This window comes from Amblyomma americanum, chromosome 4 (genome assembly GCF_052857255.1).
Source record: "Amblyomma americanum isolate KBUSLIRL-KWMA chromosome 4, ASM5285725v1, whole genome shotgun sequence".
NCBI lineage: Eukaryota > Metazoa > Arthropoda > Arachnida > Ixodida > Ixodidae > Amblyomma > Amblyomma americanum.
In genome coordinates, this window is record NC_135500.1 from 126,394,987 (window position 1) to 126,418,513 (window position 23,527).

Sequence of the window (23,527 nt, forward strand, 5' to 3'; positions counted from 1 at the left end):
TACGCCACAGTGGCGCCTGTTATACTGCCGAGCTGCAGGCTGGCCTGTCCGAAGAGACCCATTGTGGAATGTCTCCCCCGACTAATCATATAATGAAGAGTGGACGCTCACACGAGGGCGTCAGGCTTCGGGCTCCCACAGGGTCGTTCAAGGTTGCATGTCGCATACCTCTTCTTGTGTTTTCAAGAGATTAATTTGTGTACTAGGTTAAAATAATAAAGCAAGCGTTCACTTTAGCGGCGCAATGGGGAATATGTGAAGGAACTTATTTGCCTGGCGATATCGCCCGTTAAATATAGCACTATTGTGAACCACGCCCCTGTGTGCCACCATAATGGCGGTACTATTGCTGCTCATTTCTCTTCACTGAAAAAAATATAAGTTAGTACCGGCAAAGGAAAGCGGTGCCAACCACCGGTACGCTTCATATCTTCTCACCGCGAAGAGCGGTGGCAAGAATAACACAGCCGATTCGCGTTTCCAAAGTTTATTTCTGAAATAAATATGGAAAAAGACAACGCAAGATCATTTACATCGTCGCAAACCGACACTGCTGAGAAAAAATAAAAGCAGTCAAGCGTCACGCTCTCTGACCAGTAAGTACTGGGCTTCATACGCAGTACGGCATTAGGACACAGTGAGTCGGGCTACGGGAGAGCACAGCTACATCATTTTTACAATCCGAAACTTCTACATCTATAGTACGTTGCTTACAGAGACAGAGTAAATGGCACTTCCCAACGAGCGCCTGAACAGTAAATGCTTGCTCATGGAGACAAATCTACACTGACGGGGCCAAGCAATTCTGCATCATGCTTTAGCGCAATGAAGAAGCGGGTATGTGCACACGTGGGACCTTATATGAGAACAGTGCGAAAAACTGAGACGACACATTTCTAGTCGCCGTACTCATAATCACAAAACAAAAGTGTTTTAGTTTCATAAAAAAAAAAACACCGGAGAAGACAACACATCGTACGTTCTGACAGCCATCACACTTAATGCTCGGAACTCACAGTTATTGATACTTGGACACAGCAAGGACAGTTGAGACATACAACGAAATTATTTCCTCCGTTTTAGGCTGAGACAGTGAAAGTGATAAAACGGAACACAGATCTGCATTGTTGGAGCAGCACTCATTCCACTCCACTTTGCGACCGACACACAACACTGATTATCAACAAGTGCGTGGTTGTTTTTAAGCGATAACAGCTTTTACACAAACAGTCGACATATATACGGTCCACAAACAGCGATTATACACGTCGATAGGTACACCAATGAGGGCAGACACCAAGTTCATTAAGGTTGTGCGCGATTGTACGAGGGCTGCTCTCTCGTCTCGCGATATGGCGATAGTTGTGGGGACATGCGCAACCACCATGCTTTGCAATTTGTTGACGAACACAGAATTTATTTCGCGCACGATAGAGACGTCGTAAACACTAGGTTGTGTTGAAATTCATTATTCACATTGAAGTCATTCGCGTACGCGCGTATTCCTCCATGACGTCATTCTCTGCCGTGATGCCTGGTTTATCTTACAACAGAATACACATAATGTGAACTCACTGGCTGTCTGGGGAAATGACTCTCGCTCACAGTGCTTCAAGTTTGGGTAAAGAGACGTATGAAAAAGTATCACTCTTGCGTGAGGGAGCCCTTATCGGTCAACATTAAAGCTAGAAATGGCAAAAAGCCTTTAGCCTGTTTAATATGCAGTGATATGTTTTAGTCACACACATATGGTCAAATGTATGCTGTGTGTTTTGATTAGACCTCTTCAACATTTCATATGCGTGCAGACCACCGCTGTCACTGAAGGTTTAACGTGTGTAAATATGCATTGTACCTTATTAACCACTAGTGTTTGGAGTGTTCAAAGCGTAAGGCAGAGTACTGCATGGGCTGTCTTCCTTTGGTCCCAGTGTCGCAAAAGGCTGTTCTTTCTCCTTCAAACATATTAACCATGTGCCAGATGGAGAAAAGGAATGTGATAAAAAAAAGGCATTGTTGTCTCTGTGTATGCGACATATGCAGTGTGACTCAAAAGCAGACAAGACCACACAAGTTGAGATGAGGTGTGCAAACTGGTGAACAGTTAGACTAAGGCAGTGCAAATGGTCTAGTTAAAATATGACAACAACTCTACAGACATGCCTCAAATGTTACTACATAGAGGCAAGACTAGATGAGAAACACATTCAGTCCAGCATAGCAGCATGCTTGTCTTGTAATGTAAGCTATCTTGAAAAGTAAGAATATCTCAAAAATCAATTCAAGCTTGGGAATGCAACGAGGACTTCTGAATTACAAATACGTTCTTCTGTTTCAGCCACAGAGAGAATTACATCACCACAGTTCGCAATAGCATCACGCATCAAAATGATATGAAAATGATGAACTGAATAAAATGGCAGCTTCCATGCTATTTACCAAGGAAGAACGTCCTCGGCTTTCCACAATGCTTAGCAAGAGGAATTGGGTTGTCTAATGTATATTTGACTTGCAGTGCGAGAAAAATTAGCTGTGTCATGCATTGTGTAAGTGGTGTTTGGATTATTAGTGATTACTTTGTGCTGCAGTACATCATCACACTGGTTTTTCTCTCTACAACATGTTTATAAATGCAAGTTATCATGTTCAGAAAAATATCCCTTGTCCCCTAAACATGGCTTAGGGGTATGATCTAAAAAGCTGTACAAAAGTTAATAAATTACAAAACGTTTGAGAAGCAGGAACGACATGAAGAACAATGTGAGTTGATAATACAGTGCTACACGCAAACAAATATGCACAACAGGAGAGATAAAAAAACATCGCTTACAGTCCTTGCTCAACACAATAAATGAAGAACAAAAATTAGTCAACAAAAACAACTTCAACAGAAACGTCACAGTTCTCACTGAAGCGGCAAGAAAACAAAGCGCGTCTTGCTTAAAATGTCCGTGCTCCAGCATTTTTGGTGAATTCCAGTATAGGCACTTTCTAAAGCGGTGTCCACTCATTGTAAAGGCGGCTGCGGTAGCAGAAGCGTCCCTTTGCCAGGAGTTCCTTCGTCATGCTTGTCATCTTCGCGTGGCCACACCAGGGCAACACTTAACAAAACTGAAGGGCGAAAGCCGCTGCGAAACTCAACAACGCCAGCGACGTGGGGAGGCGTCGTTGGCACCTTTGGTTGAAGAAGGAGCGAGGCACACACACACGCACGCATGCGCACTGTAGCGGGGAGTAGGCACCAGGTCGCCGCCGGATATGACGTCATGGATAACCTCCGCTCTTGTCTTAGCGGATCATGAGGAACATGGCGCACGAAAGGACCATTCCGACGACCTGTGGGCAGAAAGAAGGCGACCGTTACAAGCTGCACTTCAGATTCCGAACCTTCCGCGCACGTAAACAAGCAATAATAATAATAATAATAATAATAATAATAATAATAATAATAATAATAATAATAATAATAATAATAATAATAATTGGTTTTTGGTGGAAAGGAAATGGCGCAGTATCTGTCTCATATATCGTTGGACACCTGAACCGCGCCGTAAGGGAAGGGATAAAGGAGGGAGTGAAAGAAGAGAGGAACAAATAGGTCCGTAGTGGAGGGCTCCGGAATAATTTCGACCACCTGGGGATCTTTAACGTGCACTGACATCGCACAGCAAACGGGCGCCTTAGCGTTTTTCCTCCATAAAAATGCAGCCGCCGCGGTCGGGTTCGTAAACAAACAACGAAAACCGAATGCTGCGAACTGGGCGTGTTGGTACATAGCTGAGGAAAATGACAGCAGCGCGAAAAATAAGGCAACAGACGAAGACACTCGTTCATGTCTTGTCGTCTTCCGTCTATTGTCCTTTTTTTTTTTGGCTCTGCTGTCATTTTACAACAAGGAGCCTATGTACTCTATCAGAAAACAATGAATATTACGAAAGTTAGCTGGCAAATGGAACGTGTTAACGCTGGGAAGAACTAAATATTATTTCAGTCATCAAACACGAAGAATTCCCCCTATTTCACGGTCACTGCATGAGCATTTTCTCTTTGGCTATCCTTTTTGTTATGGGTAGCTTGATACTGTCGATTTTGAGCGCGAACACTGACAGGAATCATGCGCTGGAAACTTAACATAATGCAACTGTCACATTTGTAATGCCCACTGTTGTTAAACAGATTGTGCGACAACGTGATATATATTACCATAAATAGAAGAAGAAAGCAAGTAAATATACAATACAGGTTAAAGACGTTCATCTTCATAACATTACGAATAGAATTATGAGTACTTCAGGTAGGCCATAAAGCTGATGTTGACTGCTCAGATAAGTACGAGTACTGATCTCAATCAATTGATTCTTGTCACGGAAACTGACTTTGTAGATTGTTCTATATAAGGCACTTCATTAAGCTTGATGAACTTCCACAAAGTGATGCAATGCATGATCTGCCAAGTTCTTTTCACTCAAAAAATACCATCTTGCTGTTAAACATACTGTAGCAGGTACATGAGACCCATGCAACAATAAACGGTCAACTTTACTCAATCACAAAACCTATTATAATAGCGGCATTGAATGTTGGCTCAAAATTCTTTCGTTTCAGCAATCTTAGTTCACATTTCATTGCCTTGTGAACTGTCCGCATGACAAATTTTCTTAGTTTTACGAAGGCAGTAAAATAGATACTTACTAAAAGGCAGGCGATGCCAATGCCTATTCCACCTACAATAACAGCGTGTCCCTTCACGAAGTCTCGAACTTTCTCGTGACAGCTCTGCAAAAAGAAAGAATGAAATGCAATGTTGTAATGAAGACTCCAGAGATTGTTCAAAACGGTGCTTGTTTCGTTATGGCCTGAGGGAAACGAGCACGCCTTCCGCAAGCAGCTGTTCATACCATTATTCTGTCTAATAGCTATACTAATTCACTGCAACTTTCTTCTCGGCCAAAACGTTTTGTTTTGAGGTACGGTCTGAGAAAGTTGCGAAAGTAATGCAACTTATAAAGCATCAGACATATTGAAGCCGGCTAAATGACAGATGCCAGGTAAACAGCAAAGCAACAACGTTTGACACATTCCGCCTTGGACATCGAATCGTCCACAAACACAAACATAAGAAAAAAAAGCACACTTAGAAGAAACACTAATTTCTGCGAAGTTTTACGCTGTTATGAGCCTCGGTGAGCACAGGAATTTATTAGGGCCGGCGGTCACGCCCTATGAATGGCAGTGAGCGAGTGAACAAAGCACTCACGTCCATGTAAGTGTCTCGGTCCGTAGGGTTCTTGGAGCAAGCGTGAAGCCACTCCTTTCTCATGCAGCACGACTCCGGCACTTGATGGTTTGCGTTGAAGTGAGAGTTCTTCAGCGCCCAGATTCGGTACGGTTCGACCTTCGGCTGTAGTCGGACACCGCAGCACTGGAACTGAAATAAAAGGAAGAGAGAAACGGCATAAATATTCGCTTTGGACCGCACACTTTCCTCTGCACAAAGTTTCATACAGCGTAACCTATTGCTTTCAGTCACACGGTGACCCTCTGAATGATTTAGTGTAGAGATTTGGGTGCGTTGATACATGACTATTAATGGCTATTGACGTTTTTTCATAGTCTTCATTTTCTGCCCTTCCTTTTGTCTCGACATGCTGGCAACCAATCTTAATCTTCTGTTCTCTCTGTTCTAACATTACCTCTCATGTGTCTGCATACTACATACTACATACTGGGGTACTACAGAACATCTGATGTGAAGAACGAAATGTGCAGATTTTGGACTTGTACAAATTTACTGCTAAAGCAGCATAGAGTTGCTGAGCCCGTAAACCCACTGTAATGTAAATATTCACAGAAACAATTCCTTTTACAATATCTGCGCCGCGCTACGAATAATTGAGAAGGCTGTCTAGCATCAGTCTTGAACGTAGGTGTGGTGACTAATCCCAACGAGCGTAATCAATAAACTTTCAATCTCTGCAACTTACATGCTGCTGCACTGCATCCCATGCGTCTGTGACGACAGAGTCGTTCTTGTAGGAGGGAATGGACATAACCATTTCTTGATACATCCGATCATCCACCTGGTTAATGAAAAATGCAAGAGAGCTGCTTAGACTAAAGCAGAAATCAAAAAGGCAATAAGTAATATGTGCTCCTGCCACGAAATGATGAATTTCAGGCTGGAGGAAAGGTGGCGATAGTAAAGCTTGACATTTATTGAGAAGAAAAAGAAATATTATTTGGCAATAAAGATTAACAAGTGGAGCTTACATTGCCTTCTACCCCAAGTTCATGCAAATTATCAACCTGCTATTGACGCTGATGAAGCAGTATTTGCGACACACTAAGTGTGCAGTGTAATATTGAAGAAAGCAAGCTGTTTAGAGAAATTTACACTCCATATCCCTTAGTTAGGCATAACAACTTGAGCAAGTCTTTATCATATAAGCGACAAATACAGTGCGTATTCGAGTTTCTTACCTCATTCCTGAAGACGTATCCTAATATTCCTCCCACAAGCATTGTGATGAATATCATGAATAGTATTATGAAGTACTGTAAAGAAACAAGAATAAAATAAAATATATTAAGAACAATGAAACAGAAGCTTATTCAACCCGATAATGTGCGCGGAGAAACAACGCAGCACACATTGCAAATCCGGAATCAATTTTTTTTGTTTACATGGCTCGAACAAGGAAGCTGCCGATAACTTTTGGTACCGCGTTCTTATTAGAACTTCCGGTTAAACGCCCTTGCACCTATTTAATTGATACAAGTGATCGCCACAAATTCATACAAATTGGTTTTCCTTCACTGTTGCAATATGATGAAACTGCGAACGCCTGTGCTACTCTGACATATTGAAAAGTGTACCATCTAAAACGTTCTCGTGTTCACGAAAACTTCAGGTAATTAAACTATTTGGAATTCACTCGTTCATAATAAAATAAATATTTTCTCAGAGCAATATGGAAAAACACAAACCCGTTGTTTCATTTGACAACACCGGCCTAGAAAACTCAAAAGCATTTAACCGATAAATACACACCCTTTTGCAGTAACGAAAACGTGTTTTTCTCCGTCATTTATAAAGAACGGGTCATGGAACTGTCATCACGGCATCAACGTACTGTTTCTCAACAAGTCGCATGCAATCCAATGCCACAATCAGCATGATTTATTCAGGGGCAAAAACCGTTACCAGTGTGACCTCAAACGGAAACCTACTCATTACCGACGCTCCATACATGCATGTGCAGACATTCGCCGTCCGATAGGTCATTAACCCGACGCACGCCATGATTGACCGTTGTAGACAAAGGGCAATGGATTATAATTTAAGGGCGCTGGTTTATTCAAGAGGCGCATCAACATAAGCATTAAATGACTGCTCAAAGAGGAAAAAGTTCAAGAACCCCTGCTTCGCGAAAGCGATAAGGCCCGAGGTTCGAACAGGGAATACGTCGCGCGGTGCGCATTTGTTGACAGCCTCCCACAGTTCGTTTCCATGTCGACAAAGATGCAACAAATACCAAGGCCAGGTGCGTGGCACCGAGGCACGCTAAGCGACGCACTCGACACGCGCCTGCATTCCGCAGATCAATAATATGCAAGCGCGATTCCCAGAAAGCCTTTCCCACGGGTCGATCTACCACGAAGACGTCGACCGAGCAGATTTTGTTTCCTGCACCGGACGCAGCGGCCATCGGTCGCTTCCGATGCTAAGTGTTTCGGGGCCCGGGCACGCTCGATTCCAAGAGGGTGCACATTGAGGAAGCGAGTTCGGGGCCACCGTAGGACGATGCACCTATTTACCGGCGTCAGTGAGCGAGGTCGTGTCGAAATGAACTCTCCGCTACGCAGAATGCCTGCCTTTATTCGAGTCAATACCGCTCGATTAAATACCGCTGGTCGCCGTGGTGGGAACTTTCTATGTCCTGGTAGTGCTCCAGGGTCATTTCAGGGGTTCGACGTGCCTAAGTTATTTCGGGAAGCGAAGTATAGGAGCGCAGGGCCTTCCCGAGCGAAGAAAGGGTATATAATGTTCTTCATTGGTGAAAAATGCCGTTGCCATGTTTTGATGGCATCCCTTTGCGCTGGCCGCCGGCAGAGAGAGAGAGAGCAAGCTATCTATAGGAACTCCTGCGAGTCGGTATTTTCATATCAATTTACCGTGGTGCGCCTTAATGTAAAAGGAAGGGGAAAAAAAGTGCCCTCTATGGAGATCTACGCACTAACGCAACCTTGCGCCACTTGGCGGCGGCCGCTGCGTAGCTCTGTGGGTACCCGTGTCTAATGTTGAATTTAAACAATAACTCATAGATTTGTTTCTAACTACTGAACTGCAGTCATGGCGTACATTTATTCTGCCTTTACTTTTTTACAGCATCTAAACAGCGAATAGAATATATTCGTGCGCTGCACCTAAAGGAAAAAAAAAAGAGTTGAGAGGAAGTGACGTCAGGAGACAGGGCTTACCGTGAGAAGCATGCACTTGATCTCCTTGAAGGCGCCGAGGCAACCGAGGAAGGAGATTATAGTGACGACAACACCGGTGGCGATGAGGATGGACGCCGAGCTGACGTACAGGTCCGTGCCCAGGAGCCTTTCCATGAAGGACCGGTCGGCCAGGGTCCAGATGCCCACCGCGAACACCACCACTCCGCCAACCTGGGCACCACACACAGAACCGAGCGCCTTGGTTATACGTACGAGAACGCCACGGCCTTGTACACAACACTAGCGGTACCCCAAAGCCACATGGTGCACCAACGTGGACTTTAGGCGTTTTATGGAAACTAACACTTACACATCCCTGCTATCTGTTTCACACCGTGAGCTGTATGAGGGACTTTCTCCTAGTCAAATGACGTCAGTTCACTGATACGCCGTGTCCGCAAACACCATCGACAGTCTGCTGGTCTCTGAGAATGCTGTCCGGGTGGGACATGGTACCATAGCTTGTTGCTATGGTGTCCGTGAACTTCTATTTTGTTCCAAGTTTGTCAAAAGTCTCAATTTAAGCTGTAATGGCTTTACTAGACTACCGTTGTGAACTAATAAACTGGGCTTAATATCCATCTCCCCAAGACTGCGCCATAGCAGAGTGTCTTGAACATTCTGGCCTCCTTACATGCCATCCAACGGAGCTTTAAATTGCTCGATGGCCATGTACGTAGAGCAAACGCCGGAAGCCAGAACAAGCCACGTCACGCTTAGTGGATTACGGCAGGATATGGTGCGCCAAGATGCGGGTATTTGAGGACTCAGGCCCGATTAGCCCATGTCCATGGAATCCTTACCACTACGATTTACAGCGATGCACACGTAGGCTGCTCAGTGCTTTCTGAACGGCAACCTTGCGCGCTTGCTCAAACCCGCGGCTTTCTATTTATTGCTTCTTTTGAAAACACGAAGCATAATCAGCCTTTATTCGCTGGAATTGTTTTATTTTTCCGCACACGTTGCTTTCTTCTCCGGACACTTTGTGCACCCTTGCGCTCCACGGCTTTCTTGGCGGCTGAGTCAGTGACCTAATTTACGGGTTGGTGAACACCGGCAATGAGCTACTTTTCCCACTCAATTGTTTACGAACCGCGCAAGAACTCGAGTGTAAAATAATGCCCGCTTTGTTGAAACCTAATGTGTAATCTGTTGTCCTCGCCGCTTAGTCATGCACCGCATCGCCGCGACCGTAATGACAAAGGCCAGGGACAAGCTCGTTTCGCATAGCATCCTTGTAATCAACAGGAGCATGCCACGACAAAAGTGAAGAAAAATACATGCAAGAGCGGCTCTCAAAACTGTTCGACCTTTTCTACTGTGAGGAGGAGACAGCCACCGAATGTTTCACAGGCTTTCCACGTGTGATGGGCATCTAAACATGACAAGATTTTATGCGTAAATTCTTCGCAGCGGAATTCTGCTCTACGAAATGTCAAAATACCTCCGCATAGCCGCCGATAGCAGTCTCGAACAAGATGGATAGAATATGTGCCCTGAACTGCTAAATGCAGTAACTTGAAAATAAGCCATCAACTTCGACCCTGACCTTCAGGTCACCATCTGCATTGCCGGCTGGTCGAAGGCTGCGAACCAATGCGGTGACACGCAAAACGTCCCTATTTACCGATGCTTGCGCGCACAGCTCACGTTACTCCTTCAAGGGCAGCGCAGAGCATGCACTGCTGGCAAGCTTTCCACGAGTCTCTCCCGAAATCCCTCACGTACGCGCATTAGATATCATTCGTGGCCTCTTTTCGTCGACAGCCCCATGTACGGCCTGCTCTCGCTACAGTCCAACCTTTACGTTCACTGTCCTACCTGTACGCTGTTTTCTTCATCAGCTAGGAAGGACCAGCTGGCCTAATCTAGTCCTACTCTAGTCCCTCTATTCTGTTCAGTTCTAACAAATTCCGCGTGGTTTTAGAACGGTGCATATATGGCAACCAGCAACCCTTAAAGCTGGTTTACCTCAGCAGCTTTCAGAAGTTGAGATAAAAGATGTAATAACAAGACAGTTGTGTTGTCATCGGTAGTGGGAAAACCCATCTGCGGCAAAAGTGCATGTCATGTAGCTACTGAGCCAAATACAGCGTAGACAACGGCGAACACTGGGGCAACGCAGAGCAAGGCTGGCGCGACGCAGAGCCCCGGCCGAAGTTCTAGAATCGGCGTGTCCGCTCTCCTTGGGCCGGCGCGAAAGAGCACGGGGGCACCGGCAGGGCCGGTCCCCGGGACCCTGTCTCTCCATTTTTAATGCCCGGGATCGGGGACGAAGCCCAGCCGGGTCGCTTCGGACCACACCCAAAAAGGAACGCCGCGGCGGAGGCCCCATATCCACGTGCGCCTAGCCCGCGCGCACCGCACACTCGGCGACGACGTCGATCTGCGCTTCCCGCCGGCTGCTCGCTCTCCTCCTGCCCGACGAGACCCCCCGCCGTCCCGCCGCCTCCGTAGCCCGGTCCCGATTTCCCAGAGCACTCCCTCTCACTTTCACGAAGCCCTTCATTACGCCGCTGCTGTCCTGGCCCCAACTCCCTACACCCCCATTCTCGCCCCTCACAGCCTCTCATACATGACTCTCTCTTCTGCTGCTGCTGCTGCTGCCTGCTCAGTGTTATAAGCCATTTCAAAAGGGCGAGTCGCTCCTCGGGCGCCCAGTCGAAGCCCGTGCGCACCTGACCTTTATTAATGTGACGCACTATTCACGTTGGCTGTCGTTCACTGGCTGCTAGCATCCGCTGGTGCGACCGTGTTTTGTGGGTGGCATAATAACGCGCCGGTTTTATGCATCTTTAAGCAACGTGGAGCGCATTGAAGAACGCCGCGTACATAAATAGTGAAAGGCCACACGTGTAACTTATGCAACTGGGGTGTTTTTTTTTTTTTACGTCCACTCCCGATTAATTATGTTTTCCGCGCTATTTTTTTTTCTTCTAATTCACGTGACTCTAGTAGGTTCGCTGATTTGAACATTTCCGCAATGCGGAAAAGATTTCGTCAACATCTTCACAAAAACCGCTCAGCGTCCTCCACAAGCTCTTGGCGGTCAGTCGCTCCTCGCGTCCCGCCGCCCGTATATCGGTGACGTCATTCAAAGGCCTGCGTTTCCTTGATGGCGAATTTATGCCATTCCTTGAAGTTGCCGAGGATCGCACTTTTCGGAAAATAGCTATAATTCTACTTTTATGTCGACTACTTCGATCGCCTCCAATTAAGTCTCTCTGAAGCCCCACCACACGCAAGCTAAATCTCGAAGAGCCAGTTCAGGCTTTTAGCTTTCAAAAAAGTAACGTCTCCTGCTAGGTCACAGTTTATTTTTGTCGGCCGGCTATTTCACCTCGTCTACCGTCACACTGGGAATCTAACCAGCGGCGTCGTTATAAGAAGAGCAAGTTATCCAACGGCTACAATTTATACCTCCGGCAGAGCTAATCGATGCGTGCGGCGCGCTTATCACTTGCCAACAGCGTTAATTAATGTTTCCCATCTTAACGGCGACTTCTTCCTTAACCTTGAACCAACACTGCAGACGCGTGATTTATAGCCCAGTTAAGGCGACGCTCAAAACTGGATGCCTTCGCGCGTCTGACCTTCACCGAAGCGCTCGCCACGAGTCGACTGAGAGAAATTAAGAATTTACGAAGGTCACAGCGAGGGGCCGCAAGTTAATACCGCACATATTCCTCCATCTCAGGGTAGCATCGTGTCATGCATATTTCTCGGACTGCTCTCTCTATTCGCCGCCATCCTCCACAGGTTAGGTCAGCACCGCACATACCCAACGTCGTCGTACACATGTTTTTTTCAATTGGGTCTCGCGAGAAAGCACTTTTAGAGCGGGCCTGACCTCGCTTTTTTTTTTCTTCTTTCTATTCCCGCGATAAAAGAAAGGTCATTCCTCTCCGGGCGCCAAAAAAACAAAACTGCACCGCCGATGACGCGTGATGCAAGAAGCCCGCGCTCGCCAGCCACATCGCATGACACCCGGTCGAGAATCGTAATTACTCTCAGCCCCGAGGCAGCCCCACATCACGGACTGCATAGCAGCTCGGGGGGGGGGGGGGGGGAGGTCGATTTCGCGGCGAAGCGAGAACCATGCGATGCGGTAGCAAAACAAAAAACAAGAGAACAGGAGCACTAAATTGAAACAAGCGTGGAGGATTTAATGCGATAAAAGAAAAAAAAAGATCGGAAAGGGAAGGTCCGCACACGCGCATGGAGAAATCTCGCCGCCTTGATTACGTGGGAGGGCGCCGAATAAACCCGGAGTGCGCGCGAGTCTTTTTCACCCTTGAGCAAAACGGAATCCCGCGTACATGGAGGTTCTCTCTGTCCCCCTCTCTCTAGGCTTTGGGCGCCCGCGCGCACTTGGAAGGGGAGAGGGGTGCAGCCAGCTTTCAGTCAAGGTCTCCCAGCGCGTTTACGGGGTCGTTCTTCCGGTTGCGGGCACGACACGGCGCTAAAGCGGCGAAGACGCATTTACAGGGGCTACCAGCCTTGCGTGTTGCGTACGGTACGCGCTGTCATACGTAGATGTTGTGCTTAGCTGCCACGAAAACCTTACTAAACGTAAGGGTGCATGTTACATTAGCACTTGAACAAGGTGTCGTTGTAGTGGCTCTGTGATTCTCGGTGTGCATTCAAGGTCCGATCACCGAACCTAAGCACCGTCGCCGGAGCTATAAAACTGTGATGCCGGAAAACGCTTTCCCTCACTCCCAGCCTTGACCACACACTGTTTATCCAAGGACACTGCCTGCTCAAGATGCCCGTGTGTGTGCATCTCTTCAGTGTTATGTTGCGTCCGCTGTGCTTTATTTGATTTTTCTTCTTCTTCTGTCACTGAAGCATGTGAAATGATATGTCATGTGGCATAGCGCTACTTGCGGAGCTTAAGTACTGCCAGCCGTATAACGAATCCGTTCGGTTCTCCGGAACACGGTGTTGTCGTCAACGGCCCATTGTGGAGAGGAACATGGTTATCCCTCAAACTTTCAAAGAACGTGGTGAGGCAGTGCGTTTAACCAGCTGCGCTTCAGCAGATGTACACGAACGTCGCGCGTTTGAAGCCGTTTTGCCCTAACTAAGCAAACCCACCCACTAACTAAAACCGCACAGTTGCCGCTGCGAGTCGCCCATTACACAGTACCTGATCTTCACTTTCTGCGCTGGTGGTCATGCAATTCGTTTTACGTTAGCGGGACAATAGACACTCGTGTGAACCTGTGTTTCCTCCTTTCCCTCATCTACCGACAACAGCTGCCGACTTTGTTCCACTCACACAAGGGTACGCGAAGCGGAGGTGTATTCAACCTAGTGACCTCAGCCCAAAATAGCGACTGCTCTCATTTAAACACTTGACTCTGTTTCGCTGCGCGCTTGGAGCATTGCGGTGCATCCACTACGGTGTCGACGAACTCCAGGAAATGTCCAGGAAAACGACACCGCGAAGCCGCAATATATATGGGAACGAAAGAGGACATAAACAAAAACGAGACTCACCATGATGATAAAGTTGGCCACGAAGAGTGCATACTTGACTACTTTCCCGCACCCCTCCAGCATTCTTGTATCTGCAAAACAGTGAAGAAAAAGGAGACGCACGTTAATTCTCAGGAAGACGTCTCTAACCACGAAGTCACAAAGACAGCAAGAAAAGAATCGGCCTCGTGGTCATTCAGCCCACAGACGTACGTCCAGAGAAATGACACTACGCCGTACTATTGCATTCTTGCAGCTGCCATACTTGTAGCTCTATATCGAAATATAAAACTACATGTCAGCTGCAGGAGTAATTTATTTTTAGGATGAAGACACGAATTTATTTGTCCTGCTGAGCGTATTCCCTCGTGCCTTTTTAGACGCAAAAAGGCGCCGGTGGGCGACGCAAAATAGACAAAAGGTAAACAAATAAAGGTGATTTGCTTTCGCGGCAATTCTTGCCACGGGACAACGTAAACAAACTCCGGCGAACGCCGTTCCGGCAGATATATACGAAGTGACGTAAACAATGTAACGCGCGAAAAACAAGAGATAAAACCGAAGCAGAGAGGAACTATACTACGCGGAAGAGAGAAGGCAATCAGCCCGATATCGTAATGCGACGAGCGGGGCTTGGGTATTTTTAGCCGCCCTTCCCGCGGCTTGGGCGTGGTCTCCTTCCTGTCCGAAGGGAGTACAATCAGTCGGCCGCCGCGAGAGTCACAAAGATTGATGCCTGGCCCGCGCCGCCCGGAATAGGAAATGCGCCCATCTGGGGAATGCGCGACAAGGTCCCTCGTTCAAGGATCGTCCTGTCCGCTGTCCCGCCGGCGAACATCGCGAGTGCGGAAGTATCGACGGCGTCGGTGGATCGGAGTGCTTTTTTGTTTTGTTAGATTTTAACCAAAATGCTGGAATTGATCCCACACTCATTGTTTTTTGCGGATCTCAAACGGCTGTAGGAAAACTACAGGTACTGCTTTTTTGTGTGGTGGGCCTTAACAATTACAAAGTTGACGGCATTTGCTGTAGTCGGACTCGGCGGTGTTACTGCAAATGCCGGGAGTAGTTTACGCGTGTCCTCATCACTGCAGATCCGGTTAATTATAGACTATAATCTTAACTGCAATGTGTTTTGTTCGGAGATGCTATAACGTTGTCATCGGCGTCAGAGGCGTTGCATAAGAGCTGCCATGACGATTAATAAGTGCCGGGACGAATTAATCGGCAACTACCAAAAGGGGTTGTAGGATGGGAGAAAAAAAAAAGGGGGGGGGGGGGGGGCTTTCTTTTCACAGAGCGCTTCTTGAACATATTTCGGCGACAAAAAAAAACAACGAAGACAGTGTGGTTTTCCCATGAAAAGGTGCGCGGTTTGCTTATTGGCTGCAATAGTAACTGAATTTTCAAGGCGGAACTGCGCAATACGTAACTATAAACAACAAAACGGCTCCCGTTCCGCATTCCACCAGCCGTATTTCAAGTTTTAAGATGTGACGAACGCATAACACACAAACGCACGTGGTGTTCACCTGAGTCCTAGTTCATAAAGACAATGTTTCCCCACAAGATGACGACTGTGTCTCAGATGAGGAAAAAAAAAAGAGCTGACGAATGTCATCCAGTCTAGTGTGGTATGCCGTTCAGGATATTGAGTCACGTCCCGCCGGTGACCAAATTACAAGTCTCGCGTGTCGCCGCCCGCATAACTCTGAAACGCAGGTGGCGGCATGGCGGGCAAGAAGAAAGAGCGCCGTTCCCCTGCCTTCGTCACCCCCTTTCCTAGTAGAAGAACAAGCGGTAAGAGATCAAGCACCGCAATTAGGCATGCGTGTGCCCGAAGCCTGTTGCTGCAAGACATGTAGCGAAACACGCCAAAGCGCCAAGAAAAATGACGCTTCGTCTTGCGTGGGGAAACGCTGAGCGCACGCATTCAGCTGGAGCACGCTTGCGCACTCCTCCTAAGCGGCGTGACTTCCGATCCGTACCGCCCCCAATTATTCCTCGAACAATTTTTCCTCCTAAGTAAGTCATCAATAATGCATTGCCTTAGCTGCCATTCACAGATCATTTTTCCACGGAGCGTATGGCAAGCGCAATGGCTCGACATTGGCAAATGTTAGCTGCCTTCGGCGTTCCAGCTATATACTCTTGTAGCCCTTTTATTCTTCACAAAAATGGTTGCATAATCTCAAGCTTCACAGTGCAAGAGGGAAATCATGACTCATTTGGTAAGAGCCAGCACATCGCCAACACGCACAAAAGGAAATTCCGATACACACACGAAGCAGTGGGTGCAACACCTGCACAAACCCGTTCCTACCGTTTGCCCTTAAAAGCCCTTGTATTCTGCTGAGACTATGTTCTTCTGCTACCACTTCTTCCATTAATTCATCTTCAGATTCTTTCATGGCAACCCGCAAAAACATGGATCAAATCTGTCCTTCCACCTGTGAGGCCATGCCTCAGCAGATGCTTATGAAGGCACGAAAAATCTCCCCTATTACTTACGCGAGCTTAAACCCGCCAGATGACATCTGCAGTGAGGACAAAAAAACGCGCGAAAAATCTGGCGCGCAATCAAGGTAGCATGCCTTGCTGCAGTAAAAAACGGCCACAATAAAGGCGTTTAGCAGAGCGAAGAGCTGCTCGACTCACCCACGTTCTCGACCATAGCATCGAGAAGGAGATCGGCGGTGGAGCGAATGCCCGACCGCCGCTCGCTCCTGCGTTCACCGCCGCCGACGCGCTGCTAAGAGCACCAGAGAATCACCCACCAGCGAAACGCAAGCGAAGCAACGGTACCACGAGCGAGCAAGAGTCTAAGCGGAGTCGATTCGACGACGTGCGACCGACCCGAGTCGATACACACGCACTTCTGCGCCCGGCACCACCACGGCACGGGGTGGTGGAGGAATCGACGCAATAAGCCGCCGAGGCGAACCCTCGCGGCGGCGTGCGGACCACGAGGCGGTGACGCGGCCCGAGACAAAGCCATTACCGGGAGAGGGTCGGAAGAGTCGGCGGCGAGGAAAGGTGGCGCAGCGCCGCGGAAGAAACGAACGACAGATAGGCGAAGCGGGAGCGTTTACCTTCCCTCCATTGCCGGCCGACGATCGACCACGAGAGCAACACCTACCACATCGCGTGCCACCGGCCGGCCGGCCAGTCTTCGCGACGGAGTCTCCACGTTCGATGAGGGCGCGACTCCATTTGGCCGCGCTGACCCGCCGGAGAAAGCCCCTAACCCTCGCGAGACGCAAAAAAAAAAGCGACACCTACACCCCCTTCAAAAAAAAAAAAACGAAATAGCTTGCATAATATATATTTAAAAAAAAGAACAAGAAAACGATTTCTACATCGACCTACTCCTCGCTTCCTTTACCCTCGCTCTTTATTTTTCCGATGTCCCTTTTAACGTCCCTCTCGGCCTTCCGGAGTTGCAGTGCCTGCGCGCACTGACGCACGAGAACCTGATACAATATCGCCCTATAGACTACGGTGTCGCGAGCGCGGCGTGTGCTCGAGAGTTACACATGCAGCTGTGAAACTGGTCGCAGATTGTTCGACATTGTATAATAGCGCGGCGTGCACACCCGAGTAGCAGCGAAGAGCAAAAAAAAAAAAAAACAAGTATTTCGTTGGCACTAAAAGCTTTGCCACTTTGGCAATAGCCACAGAGACCGTGAGTTCTCTGTATCATGGCCTTCGCTTCAGATAAGAGGCGCATTACGAGGAAGGAAAAGGCTAATGTGCAAAGAGCTGGTGCGCGGGAGTTCCAGTGCAGCCAGGTTTCTCGTGGTTTCTCTTACCCCCCCCCCCCCCCTTCTTTACCCGCTCCCCAACCTCTTCGTCTCTCCTTTGGAAAGTAACGCGCGCAGTCCCAATGCCACTGCTGAGCGAAGTCTCCAAAGAAGTCGTTTCACGCCAGGAGCAGAGTGCTTGGAAGCCTGGCCAGGTCTGCGTACACAGTCTCCTCGTGTTTGCGTGCGGCCATAACGTTGCCAGCGTCGTGTACACGCGATGTATCGCGCAGGGCACGCGACTCAGTATAGACCGAGGCTGTAGTGCAGATCGTTCACCCGCGATCGCGCCTAGCACGGTGAGGGAAACGTCCTTTGTTCCGCTGCAGTTGTCATGAAGAAGGAAAACCGGAAAGAAATACGAGGAAACAAAGATGCGTTATGTATACACACGATATTCGCCTGCACTAGAGTGAGCACGCCACGTATTCACAGTTGCAGGGGGGAGGGAGGTGGGGGGGGGGGGGGGGGGAGGCGTATGCGCTTTTATAGCAGAAGCGACACTCTGAGATCGGTAAACCGATCTGACGAGGTTTGCAGGAACAAAACACAGAAGGTGGCGCCGTAGGTGCAATCTGTCAGTCACAGTGAAGTTTGGGTACACTTGTTGGGTGCATGCTATGAAATGCGGGCGCGGATGTTGGGGAAAGACAATAGCTTTGCGACTCTATATAAAAGGGAGTGGTGGTTCAAACGGACTAAAATATATAAAAAATAATACTAAAACAGCAACACAATATGCATAGATCGTGCATGGGTTCCAAACACGAAAACGTCATCGGTCTTCCAATGCAAGTCTTCATTATATATGAATGATATACGGAACTTCTGTACCGAATTTCACCGAAACACCACTCGTCATAGTGAAACATGGGAAAGAAGACATCAGCCACCAATATCTGACTTTCCGCGATGACTCCTGTTGGGGAAGATGACAAAGATAGCGCAAGCAGTACTTTTATTTTTTAGGGTTCACCCTTACCTCTCTATGTATTGCGGAATAACGTTTGCGGAAGCACAATAGCAAAAGTTGCACATCGCGATAAATTGTATCTATGTCGCATTATGAAATCGCATGACAATATTAGTCACAGAAAACCGCTGAAAAGGTCGCAGGCTTACGCCACATTTTCTTGGAACGGGCTTGGCAAGAGCAGGAGGAATAAGCGAACGAAAAGAAAAAAAACTACTGCCCTAGCTTCCAAAGGCAAACTCCACTAGGAAGAGCATTCCTCCGAAGCGCGTCGATACTGACATCATTCGACGCGCGGTAACGCGCTAAGTGCCCGAGGCAAAGTTCGCTTCGCAACGCCTCCTTGAGAGTAGAACAGTAGAATTCCCTCCTCCGGATACATGACGATCAGTGCAGTAGCGGCCACAAGCGTTAAAATATTCCTTTCCCCTTCGGCGTACAAAACGTCAGATTAGTTGCCTAGAAAAGCGGAAGTCCAACAACGATCGTCATTTTCTCCTTTTCCTGAAAAGACGCCAACGTTTCCCCAATGATTCCACGCTCGCTCCGACATCCGGCATCTCACGCGTACGAGTCGATCGCGCGAGTAACAGTTCAGCACGAAAGGGCGGGCAGATGGGAATCCCGTAGGACGAGCGGCCGCTAATTGCCAAGCGTGACACCTGGCCGCGCGGGTGTTGCCGTTGCGCAAGAGAGATCACGTGTTACCGACGTGGCGCAGAGCCATCGCCGGCTCATGTGTCGCCCTCTGTTGGCGGACCAAGCGTTTCCGCATGCCGGACGTACCATACAGGCCCCCTCCCTCCGTTTGATATCTCCATCGCTGTCATCGAACGAATCTACGCAACGGAGAGGATTTGAATAATAGGCGATCGAGCCAAAAGCAATCGAGCTGGCCTCTATAATCACGCCGGTGCGAATTTTGAGGAATGGTAATTACTGGTCAAGCTTGGCGGGGAGCGAAAGGTTAAATTCCCGCCCCGCGCCAAAGGCAGTGAGACGCAGCGCGAGATTTTAATCGGCCTATTCGGATGGGGAGGTATACCCTGGACCGGTTGGCGTATGCGATGCTTCCCTTCAAGAACCGCTCGGCGAGTCCTTTGAAACCCGGATGTCGATAGTTCTTACCACAGAGTGCCCACGCTCAGCGAAAATCGAAACTATACTATACGATAACAGCTGCGTTGACAGCGAGCCAAAAGAGATATGCGCAGGGCATTTTACAACTTTGAAGTATTCGAAATAAGACGAAAGTAGACGCCTGTTTCCACTCCGTCATCCACGACCTTAGAGACAACCGAAACTAGACGTGCCTCAAGGTCCGGCTAAGCCCCTACAACCTCCTGCCAGCAGGTCTTGTGAGTAGTACTACATTCGGTTTCGATTGACTACGGTTGCAACTAGCTGCCTACCAGCGTTATGACAGTATGGAAGAAAGCCACACGGTACACCGATGTCAAAAAGTCAATCATCTATGAGCGCTTAGGGGGTAAGAAAAGGATAAGGCAGGATGGTTTAGGGTTCGATAAGGGTGATACGTCAACAGCGCCTACCCTTGCGTCGCCTGTGCTCGTCCATCAGCAGGAAAGTCGGAAAAAGGAGCGACGGGTCGTCAGTGGCACAGCACTAGTCCAGAAGCCGTCCTCGGAACGCAGCTCCGTCTTTAAGAGCGTTCACAGTCGTCGCCGTTCGCCGAACCACCGAGCGTGTCAGCGTAGCGCTGCCGAATCTCTCGTTGACGTCGTCGTCGGAGCGTCACTCTGCATCCGCGTCGGAGAGACGACGCTCGCTGCTTGGTGGTTGGTGGCGGCCGTGTTGCAACGCTGTCTTCGTTGGAGGGCAGCGTCGTCGTCGGGACGCGTAGGTTTCCCCCAGCGCCTTGGCTTCTTCTTTCGTGCTTTCTTTCTTTCTGTCGCGAGCGCGTGTCGTGCGTGGCCACGAAAACACGACTACCAGGACGTCTACGGTGGCAACGACGAGTCGGACGGTGCAATGGCCACACTTACTCGGGGAGAGAAGGTGAACGCGACCGGGCCACGAAGAGCCAACCGCTGGCGCGCAGTGCGGGTCAACAATGCGACGCTCCCGGATGGTCGTGGCGCGCACTGTGCCCGACGTACAGCGTCGTACGAACTGCGCGAGACGACGGCAGTCGAAGAAGGCGCCCGTCCCTGCTGCGTCTAACGTGGCCTCACGAGCGAAACACCACCGCCACAACTGTGAGTGTGTGCGCGCTCGCGAGGCTTCTTCTCTTTTTCGCGTTGGCGGTTTGCGGCCCTGAGGGGAAAAAAAAGCATTTGCGGCGACCGAGGCTATTGGTGCCGTTGCTGCCACCTTGTGCGGTGCTCGCCTCGTGAGGTGCTGTTGGCTGCCTGTGCGCTCGGCGCTGTCGACTCTTGAGCCGCCGTTGAGGAGCGAAGACGACGTCCCCCAAACCGAAACGCTTTGCCGCCTTGCCTCCGCCGTTGTATCGCCGGTGCAGGCTTCAGTTCTCTCCGCACCCGCCGGCCTTGGCTCCGGAGGGCAACTGGCGAAGAAACGTACGCTCCTCCACGTTTATGGATGGCCCCAGCCGCCAGTGTCTTTATGCCTGCCCTTTTCTCTTTTTTTTTGTCTCATTCACACGTGCGTATACATATGTGGTATCAACGCTAGTCAAAGAAGGTGCGCTATGCACTCACGGCAATTATTCCCGTGACTAGGTGAATGTACATGCCGCTTGGAAAAGCCACTCTGAAGACTGCGGCATGCATACCTGTAGCGTATAGAAGAGTCAAGCGAGCGAGTGTGAATTTGATTTAAAAATCTCGAGACGCATAATTCATATTCAGATTACGAGCGAAGCCGAGTGGCATTTCCGGCAGCCGCATATATTAAACGCCTGCTCGAGAGCGCGAGTACTGAGTATGCAAACGTGTCTCGCTGAATTAAGCGCCTCAAGGTTGAGAGGAAAACATCGACTCTCTCGACTTATCGCAGCCACTTAGCATTTTCATACCCTGACAAACAGCGTCACTAAAGGACAGAGCGCGTTTCCGTTGAACGACGCCCCGTACCATCTTTTCTTCGCCGGTGTAATCTGGGGAGAAAATGGCGTGATCGCGACCTTGCAGTACAGAGATACGAACCCGCCGGTGCGTGTGAAGCAAAAAGTAAAAGAAGGGCCGTTGAAATGCGGCGAAGGAATCGACCCTCAGTATCGCGTCAGTGCGCAATGCTGATCCTCAATACGATATGCGCGCGCGTTGTATCACAAAGGCGTTACGGGCAACAGTGACACAACCGGACGGGGGTCCGTGTACTTATCTAAGCAGGTGCCCTGCTGCTTTACTAAGAAGTAATAGAGACCAAGTTATAGGCGAGAAATTGCGCCTCATGCATAAGTCATTCCACAATTACACCCGCCGCATATTTTTGCTATAACCGACATATATACGCTCTTTGCCCATTTATTGCCACATCACAAGGATGTGAAAGCCTTGCCCTCAACGAAAGACAAATGAACGCGTCAGATTCTCTTCCTTGATCTATTTGTCTTGGCCTCTGTACCGAGAATAAAGTAACTGTGTACGTAATAAGAGAGGATTGTACCAAGGAGCACATCCTGTTGCACATAGGCGGGTTCCGTTGGTGTCTGTGCGACAGCGCAAACAAATTGCAAACCTGTGAAATGGAGGTGATGATGCGGGAAAACGCGTGACAAATGGTACATGCGGAGCGGTGATACAAGGTAAGAAGGCACTTACAGCACGTGTCCACGCGGAACTCTCGTAACTGACTCTATACAGCAGCGCATCAATCGTGTCGAGTAAAACAGGCTACTTACTTTCAAAGCTCCAGTAGCTAGCTACTCGATATACCACTGCCGATCGCTCAGCTTTCAGCGAAACAAATTTATCCCGCACCTGGGGGATTCACTATACGCTTACGCTAGGGCTCTGTCAACGTCACATTATTTTGTAAGCATCGAGTGGACCTCAGTCCGACAATCAAAGGTTGATCACGTTTCAATAAAGCGAAACTCACAAAGGAACGTGAGCTAACATTGTTTGCTATCCGCTTCTAAACACAATGGACGCTGCTCCTTTCATGCAAGAACAGAGCCCCGCGCGGACAAAGTCTCTATAGGTGTTTTCGCAGATGGGAAAAGAAAATAACAAGAAATAACATATTTCACAGGCGACAGCCAGCGGCCTTTCCTGCCAGCTTCTTTTGTTTCACAAAGAGTACATTACCCTCACAGCGTCACGCTCTCGCGACGCCAGCGCCCTCTTTCATAGGCGAAAAGAAAGGGCTCGCCGTGAGCAACGAAGACATCTCGAAGATAAAACGAGTCACGCCGCAACTATGGCGCCCTTCGAACAATGTGCTATCGGAGTCGGCGTGACTTTCTGTCAGAGAACACACAATCGGCCCCATAACGACGACGACGTTTCGGTTGCCCGACCGCTCTCCTGACCTCTGCACCGAGAACGGCGTCCTGACAGGTGCTCCGAGAAAGCGGGGGAGCCCTCCTCGCGGAACGCAGTACTTCTCCTGCTGCTCCCAAGCCTTCGGCGCCGAACAAATATGAAGGTTATGCGACCGTAGCGCCTATACTTTCCCTCTTTCGTTTGTATTTTCACTGCCCAAGCTTTATGGGAGTCGTGAACTTCGCTCAAGGTGGATGGCTAAGGGGGAGCGGCATGAAGCGATATAGACACCGTGGGCGGTATGTGCACGCGGCGCGTAATAGAAGCGCCGGAGGAGGAGAGAGACCTCG

At 48.8% G+C, this 23,527-nt stretch overlaps 1 protein-coding gene across 8 annotated transcripts in view; it reads right to left on the reverse strand.

Annotated features, from left to right (window-relative positions):
- Nucleotides 1–471: 471 nt before the first annotated feature.
- Nucleotides 472–23,527, reverse strand: part of Tsp74F (Tetraspanin 74F) — a 345,404-nt gene continuing 322,348 nt past the window's right edge. For 6 of the 8 annotated variants that reach the window (XM_077661653.1, XM_077661657.1, XM_077661654.1 and 3 more), the window contains 7 exons: nt 14,011–14,081; nt 8,482–8,673; nt 6,481–6,555; nt 5,985–6,080; nt 5,258–5,428; nt 4,693–4,776; nt 472–3,336 (listed from right to left, as the gene is read on the reverse strand). In XM_077661653.1, the coding sequence (XP_077517779.1) occupies nt 3,289–3,336; nt 4,693–4,776; nt 5,258–5,428; nt 5,985–6,080; nt 6,481–6,555; nt 8,482–8,673; nt 14,011–14,081 (737 nt within the window). In that variant the 3' untranslated portion in view covers nt 472–3,288. Of the gene's footprint in view, nt 3,337–4,692; nt 4,777–5,257; nt 5,429–5,984; nt 6,081–6,480; nt 6,556–8,481; nt 8,674–14,010; nt 14,082–16,647; nt 16,865–20,318; nt 21,129–23,527 lie in introns of those variants that run through there. The other 2 variants (XM_077661651.1, XM_077661652.1) reach the window with 2 other exon arrangements.